The 21,228-nt window shown below is 42.9% G+C and overlaps 1 protein-coding gene across 8 annotated transcripts in view; it reads left to right on the forward strand.

Moving 5' to 3' along the window:
* The window catches only part of myo16 (myosin XVI), a 119,332-nt gene that overhangs the window by 65,909 nt on the left and 32,195 nt on the right, over positions 1 to 21,228 (forward strand). For all 8 annotated transcript variants that reach the window (XR_013974041.1, XM_080902503.1, XM_080902505.1 and 5 more), the window contains exons 18-27: positions 2,819 to 2,936; positions 3,626 to 3,697; positions 4,935 to 5,076; positions 5,661 to 5,733; positions 10,961 to 11,113; positions 11,534 to 11,734; positions 13,189 to 13,264; positions 15,058 to 15,254; positions 16,220 to 16,300; positions 17,250 to 17,455. Coding sequence is in view for 7 of the 8 variants with exons in the window: in XM_080902503.1 (XP_080758629.1) it covers positions 2,819 to 2,936; positions 3,626 to 3,697; positions 4,935 to 5,076; positions 5,661 to 5,733; positions 10,961 to 11,113; positions 11,534 to 11,734; positions 13,189 to 13,264; positions 15,058 to 15,254; positions 16,220 to 16,300; positions 17,250 to 17,455 (1,319 nt within the window). In the remaining variant the exon portion in view is untranslated. The remainder of the gene's footprint in view (positions 1 to 2,818; positions 2,937 to 3,625; positions 3,698 to 4,934; positions 5,077 to 5,660; positions 5,734 to 10,960; positions 11,114 to 11,533; positions 11,735 to 13,188; positions 13,265 to 15,057; positions 15,255 to 16,219; positions 16,301 to 17,249; positions 17,456 to 21,228) is intronic.

The following is a 21,228-nucleotide window of genomic DNA, read 5'->3' on the forward strand; positions in this document are numbered from 1 at the left end:
TAAATAATGACAAAGATACAGGTAGCTTCTCTTGATTGCATGAAATAATGAATTGAGGGATAAAGAGGGCACCAAGAATTTGTGTATTCACAGTTAAATTTCTTGAAAATTTTCATGAAGCATCTGTCTACAGAAAGCATACCCCATTCTGTCATAGCAGATGGCTGCCCCTCCCTGAGCCTGTATCTGACAGAGGTTTCTTCTTATAAAAATCAAGTTTTTCCTTTCCACCTTTGCAAACTGCCTGTTAATAGAGGGTCATTGGGGTTTTCTATTGTGGGGTCTCTGCCTCTCAGTATCAAGCACCTTGAGATGACTGTTGTTGTGTTTTGGCGCTGTATAAATAAAGCTGGATTGAATAGAATTGAATAGTCGAGGAGACATTGATTTATGCTTACAGTGTGCGTGCAGTGATCACTGGTACAGTCCGTCCTGTCCACCACCAGCTGTGCTCCCACTCCATTATCAGGTTCTATACTTAGATTCCAGTCAGCATCTATCAGCACTGAGTGACCATCATCTCACCTTTTAATCCAGTAGCAGTCACAGACAAGGCATAAGGGACAGAGGGATAGAGCAATAGATAGTGGTATTATCAGAGGGCATTACTGTCCTCTGGATAAGCGAAGGACCAAGGGACAGAAGAAGGGGTGGGGTAGTAGGGGGGAAGTGATAGACCCCCCATTGGTCTCTGTCTAAGCTCTCATCAGGGGATGGCTCCTAGTCCAGAACCAAAGGTCAACTGTCATTAACGCTCCCCGCAGCGCCTTTTCTCTCCCCTGCTCTTTCTTCTGCTCCCTAAGCGGAAGGGTCTCTCCATGTATAGAGTGTCAGACAGAGACTAATGCTTGTTTATCTCAGAGATATCAGCTCCAATATCCTGCCTGGAAAGAGTACACTCGCAGACATATTCGCATGTACACAAGCACACATCCTCAAACTCAGACATCCCCCTCTCAGAGATTCAGTGCATGGTTTAATGGGGTATTCCATTAAGCGTCCTCTACTCAAGGGCACAGAGGAAGAGAGGGTGAGAAGAGAAGCGGGTGAATCGAGTTAGGAGGACCTGTGAATCATAACTGTTGAATTTCCTGATATTTGTGCTGTTTATTTGCATTTTGCGTGTTAGCAAAAAAGAGACAACGATAATGAAAACAGCGTATAGGCCAGTCTTTTTATATCTCCCAAATATTACCCATACTCTCAGCTCTATCATTGCTGCTAAAAGAAAATAAACATTAAAAAAAGCAAAATTATTTCAAAACTCCAGGATTCCATTTCAAACCACAACCACACATGTTCTAATATGTTTAAATTAAATTAAAATAAAAACATTTTAAAATGAAAGTGGTTTCCATTAAGGCAAGTGCTTCAGGAACAACCTCTCTGTGTACTAACATGCCTGTAAACAGATATCTATACATGACTATACATGCACACTCAGTATCTGTTGGCATAAACAGGAGTCACACGTTGCTTGCTTATATAAGACTCTAATGAAGAAGAAGAGAAAGTAAAACCAGATATTTCTTTGGAGGACGATCGTGTGAACACATGAGTAGCAGCTGAGCAGTTTTAAAGGAGCGCTCACGTGAGACAGACAGAATTAAAGTGCTTCTTGGCTTACGTTTTGTGACGTGATTCAATACGGTGTTCTGTCACATCAACATACATTGTCATATCGGCATACGTGTAGCACAAAGTGAGCGATATTTGTTAGACAACCATATGCTGTGAGACCAGCAGTAACCCTAACCATAACCATAATCATACATCAGTAAAATAACCATCTTTTACTTGCCGTTTATCATCATGTGCATGTGAATTAACGCAATGTATTCTACTTTGATTTGCATGCTGAAATGACTGAACACTGGAAGTGAATGTAGGTGTCTGCATCATTTCCAAAATCTCCATGCTGCTCCAGTCAGTCCAGACAATCAGCAGCATTTTTCAAAGTCAGAGAGTGATTCAGAGAGTGACTCATAACTGTAGCAAGAGGTGGATGCTTTAAATCTAAAATACGTTGGTATTGCCCTCAGGCTGGACAGGTAGACGTTGAAACTTTTGGAAACAATCGTGCATTGACAGTTTGTGTTGTTCGCTCATTTGTCACACAGCCGTCAACCTTGATTATAAACGCTTACTTCAGGGAAAATGACAGACATTGCTACCCTTTTTTTCTATGCTGCCAGATCGCTATCCAGTCAAATTCTATATTTGATCATACGCCAACTGCCTACATGTATAAATGGTCATGTGATACACATTTTCAGGCGCTTCGTTAAGGATAGAGATTACTTTTTAACTGGTGATGATATGCTGATCTGAAAAGAGATTGTTTGTGTTTTAAAATGAGTGTGGTGTGCTGCATGAAACTGTTTGAAGTGGGGCTGAAGCTAGAGGACACACAGCACAGATATAACAGGATGTGCGCTTAATTTAAGGGCAGCGTTTTTAAGCTGTTGATTTATGCATACATTAAAATAAAATAAAAAACTAGCATGTTTATTCCACACTATCTTCACCGCCAGGGATCAAGATAATGAGCGAACCTGGCCACTGAATTATAGAAGTGAGATTAATTGGAGGTCTGGGGCAAAGAGGACTGAACTTAATAAGGCTTTGGCTCCATGGGCTTGTTAGAAGGATCACTAGGATCATGAAGTTGACATCGAATAAAGACTCATGTCCCTATGAAAAAGGTTGGATTTGATAACCGTTTCATATAGTTCCATTTTTAATTAGTAGTTAAAGATTATAGTTAATATCATATTCTCTCAACTTTCTCCTGTCTCTCTCTCTCTTTCGCTGCTAGGAGGTTGACTCAGTATTTACGCTGCTCTCTGCTGTGCTCCATATCGGGGACCTGCGTTTCACAGCACTGACAGATGCTGACACAGCCTTCCCTTCCGACCTGCAGCTGCTGGAGAGAGGTCAGTGCTTATGCCACCACCAGGGCCACATTTCCACCCTTAGAGGAAGTGGAACTAGGCAATGGAGGAGGGGTGGATCTCACTAACTCATTCTATTTACCTTGCTGTCAGAGCGCCTCCCTCATCCTCCCTTAGAGTAGTCTTCTTGGCAGCTTGCCAGCAATAGCTGAAGGCCAGGCAGTTACCTGTTTGGTATCCACACTGAAAACAACATGTACATGTACAGACTTTTCCGTCATCAGGGACAGCCTTATTTTCCTGTCTCTCAGTCTAATTCGCTCATTATGCAGCTAGCACATGTTTGATGTAAACAAATCACATCAGCACCTGATCGGGAAGGAGACATTGTTACCTTGGAGATGTATTGTTACGACTAGTGATGTCAGCGAAGGGTTGCTGTCACCTGTTTTTGCTGCTTGTTGATGGGTTCTGCTCAGAAATCCAATGATGACTAATTGCTGCCAGCTTCATCGATCAGTTAAACGGGAATGAGCTTTAGCAGAGTTCAGGCTGTTATGCTGTTAGTGTGATATCATCATCAGAGCAGTGGGCTCTGGGATGTTATCGTCCCTATCTTTCTGATGCTCGGTTAACATTTAATGGCGTTATTTTGATGCTTTTTTTAACCTGTCACTGTCATTTACTCTGCCTCTTCCTTGCTCCCTCTCTCTTTTTCTTCCTTGCAACAGTTGCTGGATTATTGCAGGTATCCTCCAGTGACTTAAGCACCGCCCTCACCTCTGATGTTCAGTATTTCAAAGGTATTGCTTTATCAGCCTTTTCGTGTTCACCATTTGCATTATTTTCATCCAACCTTTCAGTGAGCCGTGGTACCATATGGATAAGGGGCATTGTCATCCTTGAAGAGACCATATTCATCATGATGCTTCAGCGCACAATCAAATAATCACCCAGAATAATTTTACTATGGCTTTACAATGGTCCTTCCCCCAAAGGGATAAATGGACCCAGACCATGCTTGGGAAATACCCCTTACAGAATATCCCTTATGTAGGCGTCAAATTTGAAGGGTTTTCTGTTAATATGTCAAAAATCTGTATATCTCTTCTATCCTGGGACTGTCTTTGGAGCCCTCAAGAGAGAGAGCATAGAGAGATAAGTAGTATTTAGTGGTGATCAAAAATCTCACGGTTCGGATCGGATCATGGTTTTAAGTCAGGGATCGGATCAATTTTCGGATCAGTAAAAAAAGAAAAAAGATTTAAAAAAAATTATGGTACAATATAGGGCAGTAAAGGGCTTTGTATCTACCACTCAATTCAATTCAATTTTATTTGTAAAGCGCCAAATCACGACAACAGTCGCCTCAAGGCGCTTTATATTGTAAGGTAGACCCTACAATAATACACCGCTCATTATATCGCACTCTGCTGCGATATAATGAGCGGTCACGGTCACATAGCTTTCCGTTGCCCTGGAGCTCCACCCATTTGTAGTAGTTAGGGCAACAGAAGATGCCTGGGACAGTTCAGCCATAACTTAAATCTTTTCCTGCTCATACGTGCTTGGAACGATCTTGCCACTAAACTGGACGCGCAACAAGATATCATAGCGTGGCTCAAGCATCATAGTTTAAACCCCTTGTTTTGCACAGCGGGATACGGCCTCCCGTCTGCAGCTAAACACCCCAACAGCTTTTGTAATAGTTTTAGCCTGGTCGGATTGGGCAGCAAAGGGCTGCTTAAATACCGCAAGCTCCTCTGCTCCTCCACTTGGACCGCTAGCACTGGCCATAACTATCTCTTGACAGACCCACCACGCCACCATACGCATACTTTTTTTCCTTTTTTTTTCGAATCTTCGGATCACGTGCGTGCCGAACCGTGAGTGGGATCGGTTTGGATTACGAATCAACCGTGATCCGTTGCACCACTAGTAGTATTCATAGCCCTAAGGAGATTTAACCTTTTAAAGAAAGAAAAGTGTAAAAACCCCATCTGTCGAATACCGGAAACTGTATTTTGTGCCTTTGTGCAGGTGATGTGATCACTCGGCGCCACACAGTAGAGATGTCAGAGCAGTACAGGGACCAGCTTGCCAAAGCCATCTACGGGCGCCTCTTCAGTTATCTGGTCAACAATATCAACGACTACCTTCAGGGACAAGATGACACCATCAGGTATAGTGGTGTGTGGTGTCTGTGTCTAGATGTGTTTCCGCGACACACCACAATAAAAACCTTTGAAATGACAGATTTCCAAAAGCAATCACTCATTTGTGTAAACTGGAGTGACTAACACTAATACTGTAAAGTAATCCTTTAGTTTAGAGAAGAGATAAACATTTAAATAAACTTGTGGACTAAAATCTGTGTATTGAACAACAGGTTAGAGATGGAGGACACATCCAAGGCTTTTTTTTTTTAATGGAGGCCTCAGATACACACAAAAAACAACTTATGTTCACACACACCCAGGTGAAGGACATAGGATCCTTGGTGTTGTTGATGTTGTGAAGCCTTATCACACTCTGATAACCTGCGCTAGATCTTCTGGAATGTGTTTGTGAGCTGCCTTGTTTACACACCAGCCACAGAATGTAATAAATTTGTCAACCACACATTCGTGGCACACCCCTTTCAGATTTTATTGCACACACACGCGCACACACAATAGAATCAAATGTCTCATTAGTGACATAAGCAACACTTTTCTCAAAATAAAAGTGGCTATTTAATAAGTAACATTCATTTCTTTGTTCCAGTGATCCTGCTTGGGAGATTGGGATCTTGGACATATTTGGGTTTGAAGAATTTCAGAAGAATGGATTTGAGCAGGTGGGACAGTGCTTTCTGTTTTAAAATTCAGCCAAAAAACCAAAACATTGCTATTATGTTCCTCGTCCCTTTACGCTGTGTGATTATTCCGCCTAATTGAGCCAAATGCCTCCCCTGTGGCCGTTCTCTGCTATTGAAATATCTCTGAATGGTACTGTATGTGATCCTAATCAAATTTTTTAAATATTTGGAGTTCTTATCTGTTTTAGCCCAGGCATTTTTGTCTGTAATTGTAATGAATGTGGTGAGGTCTGTGGCTGACTGTGGCGTGATTTTCATCTGTCCTCCAATGAACCAACGGCTGACACAGTGTCTGTCTCTGTGCAACATGTTAGTGTAATAGGCAGCCTCAAACCACCATGTGGGTGTGTGTGTGTGTATGAGGAATACAAAACCTGTTTTTAATAAAATACAACTTTATATATTTGGCATTACATTACTTGCCAGTACAGGCTATTGAATCAAGTTGATCTTAGTCCAGAATAGTTGATCCCATTTATTTTTCATTTTTGCACCCAGATATGGCTACATTAGTAACAGGCAGTGTAATTATTGCTCACTACCAGAAACATTAGTAAATAATAAGTGCATGACTTTTAGTTTTGGTTCATGAGTAAAGTTTATATTTAATATTAAGAAGTCTATCTATGAAGACAAGCAGATTTGCTTAGTGTGTAACAGTGGTGTACCTGAAACTGGCACATAAACTACTCCTTTTTTAAAAACCGGGTTTTTAAAGTCCTGCATCTCATGTTTGAGACATCACTATATTATTTATTTTTAATGTTTCTATGTATCTGATGTATTGTGGTTCCTATAGTATAGTAGTTAACATAAGGTTGCTTCAGAAATGCCCTTTGAGACTGTGTCAGGAAACATATCTGGTTTAAAATTCATCCATCCATCCATCCATCCATTTTCATCCGCTTTGTCCGGGGCCGGGTCGCGGGGGCAGCAGCCTAAGCAAAGAGGCCCAGACCTCCCTCTCCCCAGCCACCTCCTCCAGCTTATCCGGGGGAATACCAAGGCGTTCCCAGGCCAGCCGAGAGATATAATCTCTCCAGCGTGTCCTGGGTCTGCCCCGGGGCCTCCTCCCGGTGGGACATGCCTGGAACACCTCACCCAGGAGGCGCCCAGGGGGCATCCTTGTCAGATGCCCGAACCACCTCAGCTGGCTCCTTTCGATGTGGAGCAGCAGCTGCTCTACTCTGAGCCCCTCCCGGATGGCCGAACTTCTCACCCTATCTCTAAGGGAGAGGCCAGCCACCCTTCGGAGGTGTCAATGGAAAATTGTATTTAGTAGTCAGTATAATCTTTTAGTGATATAAGTTTGCATATGGTAGAATACTGCATGTAGTTATTTGTATTAGAAAATATTCAACCATGTATACTTAGAGGCATATAATTAATTGTGTGTGATCTCTAACAGGCTGCAGGCTTGGGGTGCATCCCAGGAATGCACCCCCACGTCTGGGAGCATGAGAGCTCATACCTTGTTTTATTGTTTTATGGCAGGATTAACGTAGTTACATTTGTTTTAGTTTAAGTGCTTCTTTACATATAGATGAACTGCTGGACTTCCTCACCATGTTATCTAGGGTGGGGGAGACTACCCCCTTTCCTGACCAAGGATGTACCTTTTGTGCTCTCATGACCCTTTGATCAGCAGTAACACACACACACACACACACACACACTGAAGTATAAATAAAGACCGGGGCAGTTTCTTAGTGCGAGTCTCTCAGTAGGGAGCTGCCCTTGCTAGCAAGAACTCTGTGTGTTTCTCTTCTCTGAGTCTTTACTGAAGAAGTGTTTTAGAATATTTTCCCTAACAGGAGGAAGCTCATTTCTGCCGCTTGTATCCGCGATCTCGTTCTTTCGGTCACTACCCACAGCTCGTGGCCATAGGTGAGGGTAGGGATGTAGATCGGCCGGTAAATTGAGAGCTTCGCTTTTACACTCAGCTCCCTCTTCACCACGACGGACCGGTGCAGCGTCCGCATTACTGCAGCTGCAGCCCCAATCCGTCTGTCGATCTCCGGCTCCCTTCTCCCATCACTCGCGAACAAGACCCCGAGATACTTGAACTCCTCCACTTGGGGCAGGAACTCATCCCCGACCCGGAGTGGGCACTCCACCCTTTTCCGGCTGAGAACCATGGCCTCAGATTTGGAGGTGCTGATCCTCATTCCCGCTGCTTCACACTCGGCTGCGAACCGCTCCAGTGCGAGCTGGAGGCCCTCACCCGATGAAGCCAACAGAACCACATCATCTGCAAAAATCAGAGATGAGATTCTGAGGCCACCAAAGCGAAAGCCCTCCGCCACTTGGCTGCGCCTAGAAATCCTGTCCATAAAAATTATGAACAGAACCGGAGACAAAGGGCAGCCCTGGCGGAGCCCATCACCCACCGGGAACGAGTCCGACTTATTGCTGGCAATGCGAACCAAGCTCTTGCAACGGTTGTATAGGGATCGAATGGCCCGTAGCAATGGGCCAGACACCCCATATTCCCGCAACACCTCCCACAGGACACCCCGAGGGACACGGTCGAATGCCTTCTCCAAGTCCACAAAACACATGTAGACTGGTTGGGCAAACTCCCATGCACCCTCAAGTATCCTGGAGAGGATAAAGAGCTGGTCCAGTGTTCCGCGACCAGGACGAAAACCGCATTGTTCCTCCTGTATCCGAGGTTCGACTAACGGACGAACTCTCCGGTTTAAAATTCAGCCAAATGAAACACATGGAGCTACCTGCTGTGGCAAGGAAGTTTTGGAATACATGTTTGTATATATACATACATTTGCATCCACAGGCTGCTCAGCATGTCTGCCATCTTTGGTTCTATAGATTGTGAAGTGCAACATGTGCCGCTGTATACAGCTCACCTGCTATAGGCTGTAAATCTGCCATGTTCTCATCAGGCATGCACTGTTAATAGACTACTCAGTTGTAAGATCAGCAGGGATCAGACAGACAAGACAAGTTTCTGTGTGTGTGTGTGTGTGTGTGTGTGTGTGTGTGTGTGTGTGTGTGTGTGTGTGTGTGTGTGTGTGTGTATCCGGAGCCTCAGAGTGTAATTCATAGTGCTCAAGAGGCTAAGTGCTTATTCCTGCTACTGAAAGCTCACACTTCCTCCCTGTGGAGCTACTAGTTTTTCACAGCTTTCATTAAGAGAGTGTCTGTTTGTATTTGCTTTGTATGAGTGTGTGTGTCTGTCACTAAGATAACAGTGGCCTAGCCCATCTGGATTTTTTTCCAGTCCAAATGGAGGTGAGAGATTATTTCACCTTTTCTATTTAAGTCATAGAAAGTGCCAGAAGAGAAAAGAAAGTAACAGGATAAGAAAATCTAAAAAAAAAAAAAAAAAAGCGAGAGGAAAAACTACTGTGTCTGGCACTGCATGCTTTCTTTCATCAGACACTAAACCCACAGAAGAGGGAAGAGGAGGGGCAACTTCCGGATAAACACAATGACCTCATACAGTAGACGTGGCACTTCAGTGACAAACAAGCTCTGACATGTTTGTACACACATGTGCACGCATATGCAGCAGCGTACCCGAGCACGCTCCACATGCGCACAAGGATCGGGGTCATTAGAACTTGTTAATTAGAACTGTGTTTGCAGGGATGTGTTGTACCTGCTCAACACTTTGCTAATGAGCTAACTCAATCAACCACCTGCTGGGGCTAAGCTGTTAATGGACTAAACTAGCTTGGAGTAAAAGAATAGACTGAAGATGGGACCGCCTGCACTATGAAAAATATATTACGCCTGTTAGTTAATGATTACCATGCATTCAGCAAATCAGATTTTATCCTAATATCCTATAATTATTGTGATATTTTACTTCTGCTGTATTGGAGCAGTTTCTGCCTTGGACTAGTCCAGTTATAGTACACTGCCAACCCAGAGAAACTATAGAAAGGAGAGTTGATGTGACACTTTGCACTGCAGGTTGACCACTCTATCCTGCTTCTCATTACTCCTATTAAAAGGGCAAGCTATGACAGTATGTAGCTGGCCCTGAGTGCCTTTGAGTGGTCTGTACTTATTGAAATTGCGGCTGTGGCAGTGAGTGCTGCTCGGACTTTAACTGCATTTGTTATTGAATTTACGATGCTATGGATATGTCTCTGGTTACTCTAGTGCTCCTATTAACAGTAGCCATCAATAGGGCACAGATGATTTGCATCTGCAGTGCTTCTGTTCGATATGACAGTTGCATTGTTCAGGAATACAGTCGCATCATAATCGTGCTCAGTAAGGTCAACCAAGACCTGCATATAATTAGTGTTACACATGTTTTATAGATGTTTATAGATGTTTCACAATCTCTTTCAATCTTTTTTGTCATGTGTTTACAATAAACTGCAAAGTGTTTTTATTTTCTGGGATTCCTGGGAAAATTCATCTTCAGTTTTCCCAGGAATCCTGGGAATTAAACATGTTTCTTTTTAATAACTTCAGCTAAACTCTGATCATTTAAAGCAGCTCTAATACACCACGGAGAATCGGGCATGCATGTGTTCACAATGACATTTTCTACGTGTTTTTCTGCTTATTATTAAGGCAAAATAGACAATTAATGTATAGTGGTGTTACCAAAATATAACTATAATATATAAATCAGATGGACCAATCATAATTAAAATAGATTCTGAGTTTCCCCGATTAAAGCAAAAATGAACTTGCAACAACAGGCATCATTTATTTTAGTCACATTTGTTCATTTTGCACTCACTTTTTTCCTTCTTCTGGATGTGTGCATAAACAAGGCCACACCATACAAAATGTGTTACCGTGGAAATGCAATCCCACAGTGTCAACTCAGAAGTTGGAACATGTGCTATTGACCCCAAATGCTTTGTATTCATTAACAGGCTACATTTTTTAATAAACAGCACTCAAGTTAATTTTTTCTCTGTCTTTACATTTCCCAGGAACTGGGGAAATAATCTTGCTAGGATTTCCCAGGAATCCCATTTCCTGGCATTAAACCCTAGTCTACACCAAGGTGTCAGACATTTGTAATAGTTTACTGGTCCACTGTTACAAGAGAAGTCAGCTCATTTATGCCCCCGACAGCCGATTGTGTCCAGCATTGTGAACATTTTTGTTCTTTAAACATAAGCATTCAGCAGCATCTCTCTGATGAACGTCAGCCATGCGTGCTGAAGAGTGTTTACATGCTGGTGTGTGTGCGCTCTGTGCATTCCAGCTGTGTGTGAACATGACCAATGAGCGGCTGAGGCAGTACGTCTCTGAGGTGCTATTCCAGCAGGAGCAGGCTGAGTGTCTGCAGGAGGGCATCGCCATGGAGAACGCACGCTCTCCCAGAAACCACCCAGCCATTCTGGACTTCTTTTTTCAGGTACTGTATGCTTCTAGTTTGGACCAGTCCAGTCCAGTTTGATCTGACATTATGTAATGCAACAATCCCAACCACACTTTCCCAACCTAACTTTTGGAATCACAATTATTCAGTTTTCTAATGTACACAGTTAAAGTCTTGACGTTTTAATTGAGACAAAAGGCAAAAACATAACATGTTCAAAAAGTCTATATAAACATAACTGCTAATGCCCCTCTAAGCCAACTGTCTGCCTCTGTTGTAATTGGTGCGAGAAATCTCTAAATCAAATAATATCACTGAATCTCCTTCATGTCACACGAAAAAAAAAAATGTGGCTCTCTGGAAGTGTCACAAAATATGGATTACTGTTATTGCTTAGTGCTTGTAAATATCTCCTAAATAAATGATAATGTGAACATCTGTTTGTTCCTCCTCTAGAAGCCCCAGGGGCTGTTGTGCGTGTTAGATGAGGAGAGCCAGAGCCTGCGGCCATTAGAGCAGACCTTGTACAAGAGGCTCTCTGCCCAGTTGGACTCCAACCAAATTCATGGGCTGTCTCTCACTACCAAGGATGGCAATGGGAACCCCCCACCGAAAGACCAAGGCCCAGCCTTTATTGTCAGCCACTATGCAGGACAGGTCTGTGTGTGTATGGCAATTTTATTTCAGTAGATTTTGCAAAGGATTAATGAGGATGAAGTGAGGCCAGCTATAAAGAGCATGAATGTTAGAAACGCAGTTAGTCCAGATGACATACTTGTGGAGGTGTGGCGATGTCTAGGATGTCTTTTTGAGCACATTGTTTTATACAGTGTGAGGAGATTGAGAGTGAGAGGATGCCTGAGGAAGATGTGTGTGAGAAGAGAAATGTACTGGTGTCAGTTTTCAAGCATAAGGGTGATGTGCAGAATTTACAGAGGGAAAGAGGTGATGACTCATACCAAGACATAGGAAAGAGTTGCTGAAGCTAGGTGAAGACGAGAGATGATGATCAGTGAGCAGCAGTATGGCTTCATGCCAAGAAAGAAAACTATAAATGTGATGTTTGCTTTGAGAGTGTTGATGGAGACGTATGCAGAATGAATTTGTGAATCTAGTGAAAGCATGTGAAAGAGTGCCAAGTGAGAAACTATAGTACTGCATGAGAAAGTCTGGAGTGGCACAAGAAGTATGTGAGGGAGGTGCAGGACATGTATGAGGACAGCGGTAAAGTGGTATGGTGTGCAGTAGTAGTGACAGATGGGTTTAAGATGGGGGTGGGATTACACCAGGGGTCGGCACTGAGCCCCGTGTTGTTTGTGATGGTGATGGACAGGCTGACAGATGAGGTCACGCGGGAGTGTGGACTGCGATGTTTGCAGACAACATTGTGATCTGTGATGAGAGTTGGGAGCAGATGGAAGAGAGACTAAAGGTGAAAGTATGCTCTGGAGAGAAGAGGAATGGAAGTCAATAGAAGCAAAGCAGAACACATGTGTTAATGAAGCAGGTGTGACAGTGAGCAAGCAAGGAGAGAGGTAGTGAGGAGTTTAAATACCTGGGGTCAACCATCCAAAGCAACAGCCAGTGCACAAGAGAGCTAATGAAGATAGCGCAGGTAGGATGGAGTTGATTGAGATGAGTGTCAGATTTGTGACATAAAGATGGCAACAAGAGTAAAAGGTTAGGTTGGTAGCAAGACCAGCTCAGTTCTCATCATGGAGATGGTGGCACTGAAAAAAAGACAGGAGGCCAAGCTGGAAACGGTGAATCTTAGAAATGAGTACATCGATAGAACTTATTGAGGCAAGGCTGAGATGGTTTGGACATTTGCAGGTGGTTATATTGGACCACACAGAAGGTTCATGGATGCAATAAAGGAGGATTGGCCCGACAGAAGGAGAATGCTAGAGAAAGGGCGATATTGAGGCAGATGATCCACTATGGCGACCACTAAAGGACCAGCCAGTTACTGGGCCTGTTTGTATTGCATCTGTATCTGTGGTTCATAGCACATTTGCGAGATATGAACTGATAGAATAAATATAATGGAATATTTTTTTTATACTAGTATATATTTCTTGATTTGTATTTATTTGTTTTTTTTCTGCCAGATTTCATACAACCTCACGGGATCGCTCACAAAAAACAAGGACTCTCTTCCTCAGAATCTCCTGTTTACGATTAAGTGTAAGTACCCAATGAATAACAGACATGCGTGCACATTGTGGTGTCAGCACGCGCTTCATTACAAAGACGCACTCTTGTGTAAACAAACAGCACACAAAACCACTCGTTGTCCAAATGTGGTTGTGTTTTTATATGTGCGTTTCATCCCCTGTGCAGCAGACAGCACCGTCTGTGTGTATATTGTCTATAGAAAGTGCCAGATGTGAGGTGTTGTGGTTAGCAGGACACAGGGACTCGCTGTGTGACTGCCAGGCTAGCCTCGTGTCCAGAAGCCTAATTGCTATAATTTCCATGATGAGGCTAATCTTCTAAAGGCTAGCTCGTCTCTCAGACTTGGCTGTTATCCCTCCGTCTGACAGGTCGATGCATCGCTGCCTTTCATCCACACCGAGACATAAACAATGTGGTTTTTTTCTTTTAGGTGGCATCCCCTCGTCACTTCTTGTTTAGGGCTTGAAGTTAAAAGGACCAAAGTGTCTGCTATGTGCATTATTACATGAAATTGTAGGCTGTGGATATAGGGTGAAGATGATCTAAAAATAATGCCCTGAATGTTTTTATAATCAGTTTACCTGAAAAAAATGCAAGATTTATTCCTTGTTTTTCTCACTGTTGCTGTAGAGAGCTCTTTATGTTTGTTGTTCTTATTGCTCTTTGACTCAAAACCAAAACAGTGTGCCCAAAATGTTCGTAGTGTAGTTCAGTATTCTGAATCCATGTAGCTTATCTCCATTTTTCAAACAAAACACCAACTGAAAGAATAAGATAATGTTTGTAACAGCATTTTAAAGGTGGAAATTATGACTTTTTACATATAATTTTGTTCTTAAAATTGAATTGGGTATTTAAAAAAAAGTTACATAATTTGGATACATGTTTAATGTTCGAACCGTTCCATTTCGCAGATATGTCTTATGAGATTTCATTACAAAGATGGTAGGTTGATTAAGCTAATTTAGGGTCTGTGTCCATGCGAGTGTTTGCACACAAAGACTCTTTATTATTATCTTCCCTTGTTTATAATTCTGCAGGATGCTCAGACATTTTGCAGTATACTGTTTCATGTTTCTGGCTAGCTATTCACTTAACCTTTGTTTGCTCTTCACAGAAGCACTCACTTAAGGGTTTAGCCCCTCTTAGTGGGGGCAACAGCTCTTGTTCTTGTAATTTTACATGCACTATACCACGGTTTGGAAAACAGGAGCACAGCAGTGTTGAAAAAGGTTACTCATGAAATGTAATAGGCTATAAATTGCTAGTTACGCTGTTAACATTTAAAAAAGTTATTTTAATTAGTTTTTCAAAGTATAAAAGTCAAAGTGGTTAGCAATTAGCTCGGAGCTTTTAGTATTTAAGTCCTGAAAGAAGTCTTGTTTTTTATTTGCTTAACTGCCACCATCCTTTACCACCTCTCCTTCGCTCTCTCTTTCCTTTTTTTCTGTGTCTTTCTCAGCCTTTCAGATTAGAGCCACACACCCACGTTCACACACATGTTGTTTGGCTTTCTGAATGAGCTCATTGTTGTTGCGAACCGCTCCACGTGTTATAGAGTGACATGGTCCACCCCCTCTTGTTGCCTAACTGATTGTTGTTTACATGCAGATTGATTTTATGCGTCCTCCCTGCTTACACTCCTCCACTGATATTTCTCTCTGTCCTTGTTCATTTTTCTATCTTTCTTTCTTTCTCACCTCTCCATATTCGCTTCCACCCACTTTTTCAACCAATGCTATTGCTTCTCTTACCCTTATGTTTTCCTCCCTCTCTGCATGTATGTGCTTTGTGCCCGGCAGCCAGTGAGAGTGTGTTGCTGCAGCAGCTCTTCCAGTCCAAGCTGACTCAGACTGGTTCCTTGGTGCCAGCAGCCCGGAGCTGCATAGGGCTGAGGGGGCCTAAAGCTGCCTTGTTGCTCCACAGGATACCATCAGTCTCCCTTGTCAGTGCCAGCTCAATCCCCCAACAGCCCCGGAGGTACCATGATCTTATTAAGGTACGGTACCTTGCACACAGTAGGATGAGTCCACTACTGTGGCTACACCCTACACTTGAGCCAATACACTGACATCAATTCACCTTTATAGTATTTTTAGTGCGTGACCACTAGATTTAAGTAAACTAAAATATTACATGGCCACTCCCATTTCAACTGCATATTAGAAAATAGGACTTGGTGACATGTTTACCCAGAAAGCTCTGCTGTAAAGTGACCACTAAAATCAATCGATGGAAAAACTGGGGTGGTATTTTTCAGGAACAAAAAAAGAAAAGGCTAATCTAGGCTTCTTCCCACCACACTGCTATATATAAACATCTGGGAATTAGATTTGTTTGTGCAGCCCTGCAAGAGATAAAAGCTCCGCAAGAATGTATGCACGTGCACATGAACTGGGGGCATTAGTGTGCTTATACATTTTTCTCAAAACACGAAAAAGCACACCTGAAAACGATAGTGTCCCAAGTCTCTTCGTTCAGCTGTTTTTCCCTCTTTATTTTATTTGTTTCAATGTTTTGAAAGTACAGTGTAGTGGTGCACATATGTGATTGCTGGTTGTATAACCTTCAGGAGGCCCTGTCTGCTGTTTCTGTGGCTCATTAGCCATCTAGAGCAAAGGCTTATACAAGGCCCCTTTAACCTCACTGATCTGTCCCAGCAGCCTTATACGGTAACACTAGGCAATATTGTTTTGCTGCTCGGTGTATAAGCCTGTAAATATAACAGTGAAGCACTGAACCTCTTCTTACATATGACAAATCATAACTGTGTCTGAATTCTAAATATGCTACATATTTAATCTGATTGCAAGAACCACACCAATTATCAAAGATATCAACATGGTTTTATTAAGGCTGCACAAATTTGATGATATGTGATGATAATGTTCCGTATTCATCAATGGCCCCTTCAAGAGGTTCATCTGTCTAATAAGTTCCTGTATTATCGCTTCCTGCTTCCAGATCTTGAAGAAAAAGGGCTCCAGCTCCTTCCTCCAGCGACTAGAGCGTTGTGGACCCACCACAGTGGCAGTCCAGCTAAGGGTATGATCTCGTCCCGTTACATAATTCTTCCAGTTGCAAGCGAATGAAATTTTACAGGAATAAGCAAAGGAATTTATGTCAATCTTGTGAATTACTGTGCATTTGCAACAATGCAAAACTAAGTTTAGAATTGGGTGCTGTGATTTCACAACTATATAAAGAAGCACAAATTTTCAGTTAGAGGAGAGCAGGGGAGAGCGGCTTCTTGGTGGTGACGCAAGAAGCCTAAAATGTGGTTGAGAGAAGCAGTACCTTTGGTTTGAATGAAACCAGTGTATTGCACAATCGGACTTGTGGACTTGTGGTCAACGAGTCCCTCTGGGAATGGCAGGGAAGGAGAGAGTGGGCTGAAGAATGATGCTGTACCAAGCCAAACATGAAGCCCTCCACATGAATGAATGAACAATGAACAAAAACCACTGTGTTCTGTGGGCACGTATTTGAGTGTGTGCATACGCATGTTTGGAGGGAAGACAGTTATGTGAATGCTGCTAGTGGCATCCAAAGATGAGGGGTGAGGTATTGAGCACTGAAACCTAAGGGTATGCAGTGCATAGACTGACGTTAGTTTGACGAATGGCAAAAACACAGATGTAAGTGTTTATGGGTCTATGTGACCTTGAATGGAGCATCTTTGAATTCAGGGATTGAAGAAAAGCTCTTTCTCGCGTTCTCCCTCACACACCCGTAGACAGAGCAAAGAGCTCTTTGTGCTTTTGTTTTCTCCAGAGGCAAAAACACACCCCAAAATCACACCACTTTGTCACAAACACATTGTAATTTTGCTCCAGTTTGTACAGCACACACGTCAAACATCAAATGAAGTCAGACAATCCTTCCTTCCTCTCTAAATTACTTTACATGTAAAAACAGCCACGAGGCTATTGTGATCGACTCGCTAAAAATGTGCAATTGAATGCATCTCCTCTGTGTTTTCTTTCTCTTCCAGAACACACTGTCAGAGTTGGTTAGCAAACTGCAGGCCTGCACTCCCCACTTCGTGGAGTGTGTGCGACCCAACTCTAGTTGTCAGCCAGACAATTTTGACAGCTTCCATGTGTCTACCCAGCTGCAGTACATCGGGGTGCTTGAGATGGTGCGCATGATCCGTTATGGTTACCCCGTGCGCCTGTCCTTTCCAGGCTTCCTCAGCAGGTCAGTGTTATAGCAGCGGATAAGAGTGCTGTAACTATCGAAACTTCTCCTCTTAATTTACTGTTTTGTCTCCGTATGCTGATCCACTTTATGACCACATCTTTCTTAGCTCTCAGATGCTACTTTTAGGGAAAGGTCTTAAATTTGACATATTGCACTGCTTCTTTGTCTCTCTGACTCATCTCAGTTATACCGAACCATTCCCAGCAGGTCACTGTGAAACTTCCCTTTATCTGTTACACATCCAGCAGGTGAAAGTAGACTTAAAGATTCAGAGCAAATGACTGCTAATGAATGCATGGGCATATACCCTACAGTACTGCGAGTTCACAGGCAGACCGACATATTTGAATTGAAAAGTCACTGCGACTCTTATTGTTACGAGTGCAGCGTGACCCAGAATGTCTTTTTTTAGGTATAATGGGAGACCATTGCTGCTAATGAGTACCACAGACATTTCCCATGTCAGCGTGACACACAGGCATTAACCAATTGTACGTAAGGTCATTTTGTCCTGCACTTGACGGTTATTTTTGACAGTTACTCCACATCACCTGACTTCCCTTACTATCTGCTACTACCCCTTTTTTTAAAAAACGCTTTGCCTTCATGTGTTACTCATTGTTCTTTTTTTGAGAAACAGAGAAAACAATGTGATTTTGACATTCCGTTTCTCCTCCATTTCTATGTCTCACTTCCTCAGCTTCAGTTAATTGTCTCAGTTTTTCCTGTCTTCTGATTCTGAGAACCAGTAAAATACTGAGAGGATTTACCTCTAAGTCCAACCACCTCCCCACCCCGTTTCCCTTTCCCTCTCTCTCTCTCATCCTCTGTTCTCTTAGCTTCTCTCTCTCTCTTTTTGAGGATAAAGGGATTAACATGAACATTCTTGGCAGATAATGAGAGACGACAAAGCTGGTCACATGACCCCCCTCAAAAGTTTCCACTACTTTGCTGTAAACATCACCCCCCCTGGACACACACACAATCCTCCTACCCACCACCTACACACACACATCTACACATATTCATGCATACAAACTTGTGCAAACCAGCTCCTCACTTCCTTAACCTCAATTGAAAGAGTGGATGAACCAAAAACCTGTTCAGTATTTTCACTGCTAATGAGTTTGAAGCAACATTCTTGAAGTTGTCAAAACATAATTATGAGAAGTTAAAGAAAAGGAATGGCTGTGCCTCTTAATGTTTGGTTTTCTATTCAAAGTAACTCACTACTGTAATCACATTCAATTTCTCTGTAATGCTGTAATCTTAACACATTACTTAACAAATTCAGCTATGCCAGTTTTTTGTTACACATGTTGCAAGTTCTTCAATTATCTGCACACCGCACACTGAGCAGTTAGAAAGAAAAAACAAACATGCACTTTTGCACTTTCACTACATTCAGCTCAGTTTGGTTGGTGGGTTTAGTGGTTTTCTAGTGGACTAGAAAAAACACTTAACCGCTAAATGGATTTTGAAACAAGAAAAATGAAAGCAGTGAGTCAGACATCACATATTGTCCACATGATTGACGTTTGTAGATTTTACTGTACACATGAATCCATCACAGTTTTCAAATAGTGATAGGAACACTTAGATAAATATATTCCCTCAAAGTGTTTTAATGAAATCAGGAAATAGGTTTGTTGGTTTTGTATGATACACAGAAACATGAGGCTTCAGAATTTTACAATGATCTTGTATTTTGACCTTGGGAATTTCAAACAACATTGGTTTTATTGTTTCCTGTTGCGCTATCTCTCTCTGGATTGTCTCAGGCACAGCCCAGCATATAACAGCCTGTACCTGCATAACAGCCTGCACCCGGGTGGGGTCTTGCCTGGTATGGTAGACCCCAGCCTCCATGGATCTTGGGCTTGGAGCTTGCTCCTCTGCTGCCATGATTAGTGCCTTTCTGCTATCTTTCAGTCCAGTTTTGTCCAGCCATTGGCGAGATTTCTTGATATCAGCCATTTCTATCAGCAAGTGGTTCATGCTGTGCAGGGCCCTGTCCTTCCATTATGGTAACTCTTCTTGCTCCTCTTCTTTATCGGGTTTCTGCTACCTGAGGTATTCACTAAGCACACTATCTTTTGTGGCCATCTTCCTGATGTACTCATGGATCTTTGCTGTTTTTTTCTGGATAGTGGATTTGACACTCACTAGTCCTCTACCACGCTTAGTGGACAGTCTCAGGGTGCTGGCCTTGGAATGAAACCCTCCACGCATGGTAAGGCTTCCTTGTCTTGATGTTAGTGGCTTCTATCTTCTCCCTTGGCCACCTGATCTCAACAGGGTATCTGACAACTGGCAGTACATAGGTGTTGATTCTCCAGATCTTGTTCTTCCCATTCAGCTTAATTTCTGCAGTTATTTAGTATTTGCAGCTTTCCTAACAACATCTTCATGATTCCCATTTGCCTGTGGGATTCCCAGATACTTGTAACTTTCCTCACTGTCTGCAATGTTGCCTTCTGGTATTGCAGTTCCCTCCGTTCTGACTACCTTCCCTTTTTATTCACCATCTGACTACACTTCTCCAGTTCAAATGACATTGCAACGTCATTACTGTAGATTCTAGTGGTTTGGATCAGTGAATCAATGTTTCGTTTACTCTACTCCATGTAGAGGAGGCGCCAAATGATTCCTCAATTCTGTAGTCAGTATCCATAGCCAGTCTTGTAGCAGAACAGCAGTGGGGACAGAGCATCTCCTTGGTAAATCCTGCACTTGATGGTTGTTCATTTGGCTTAAAGTTGGCCTCTAGTGTTGTTCGCCACATCCCCATTAACTTTCAGATGAAGGCTCTTAGGGTTCTGTCGATCTTGTTGTGTATAAATAAAATATTTATCCTTAATTTTTTGATAGGTGTTCCACAGAGTTCCTAGTTTTATCAGAATTTAAACCAAGTTCATGTATGATAGTGTGGTGGACCACTAGAGGGCTCCACTCACACCCAGTGTATAGGAAGTGTGTTCCTGTGTTTTGTGGCGCGATATGAGCAGTTGATGTTGGAGACGAATAAAGAAGGAGTGAGAACTGAGAGCTGTGTCGTTGATGCTTACCTCCACATTGGTGACCCCTGACTCGAGCATGCAACAGGCCGTAGATAACGCACACTCCGCTATGGATGCATCAGCGGCCGCCGGACCTCCGCCTCCTGTTGCAGCTACGTTCGCTGTGGCGCTGAAACTGCCGGACTTTTGGCTCCATGACCCCCCGTCATGGTTCGTACACGTGGAGGCTCAGTTCGCCCTTCGCGGCATCTCGGCTGACGACACGAAGTATCACCATGTGGTGGCCTCGCTCGACCCGCTGGCCACCCGTCGCGCGATGGCGCTCCTCCGGGACCCACCCGCCCAAGGGAAATACGCCGCCCTCAAAGAGCTGCTTAAAGAACTTATAGCTGCAATTAGTAACCTTGATCAAAGTTATACACTGAACCCTTCTCCAGAATTACTGAAGCAGCGCCTTGATTTGCAAGCAGAATTTGATCTTATGTCAACCAAAGAGGCTGAGCACTTATTACTACGCAGTCGTGGCTCATATTACGAATATGGTGACAAGGCTAGTCGCTTGTTGGCACATTAGTTACGACGTCAGGCCTCCTCGCGTGTGATCCCCATTATTAAACACTCTGATGACAATATTACTACAGATCCCTTGGAAATTAATTCTACCTTTAAAACATTTTACTCTTTGTTGTACAGGTCCGAATTTCCCACGGATAAAGCTAAAATGAATGCATTTCTTCATAATCTTTCAAA

The sequence above is a fragment of the Rhamphochromis sp. 'chilingali' genome, assembly GCF_963969265.1.
Source record: "Rhamphochromis sp. 'chilingali' genome assembly, chromosome: 14".
Classification (NCBI taxonomy): Eukaryota; Metazoa; Chordata; class Actinopteri; order Cichliformes; family Cichlidae; genus Rhamphochromis; species Rhamphochromis sp. 'chilingali'.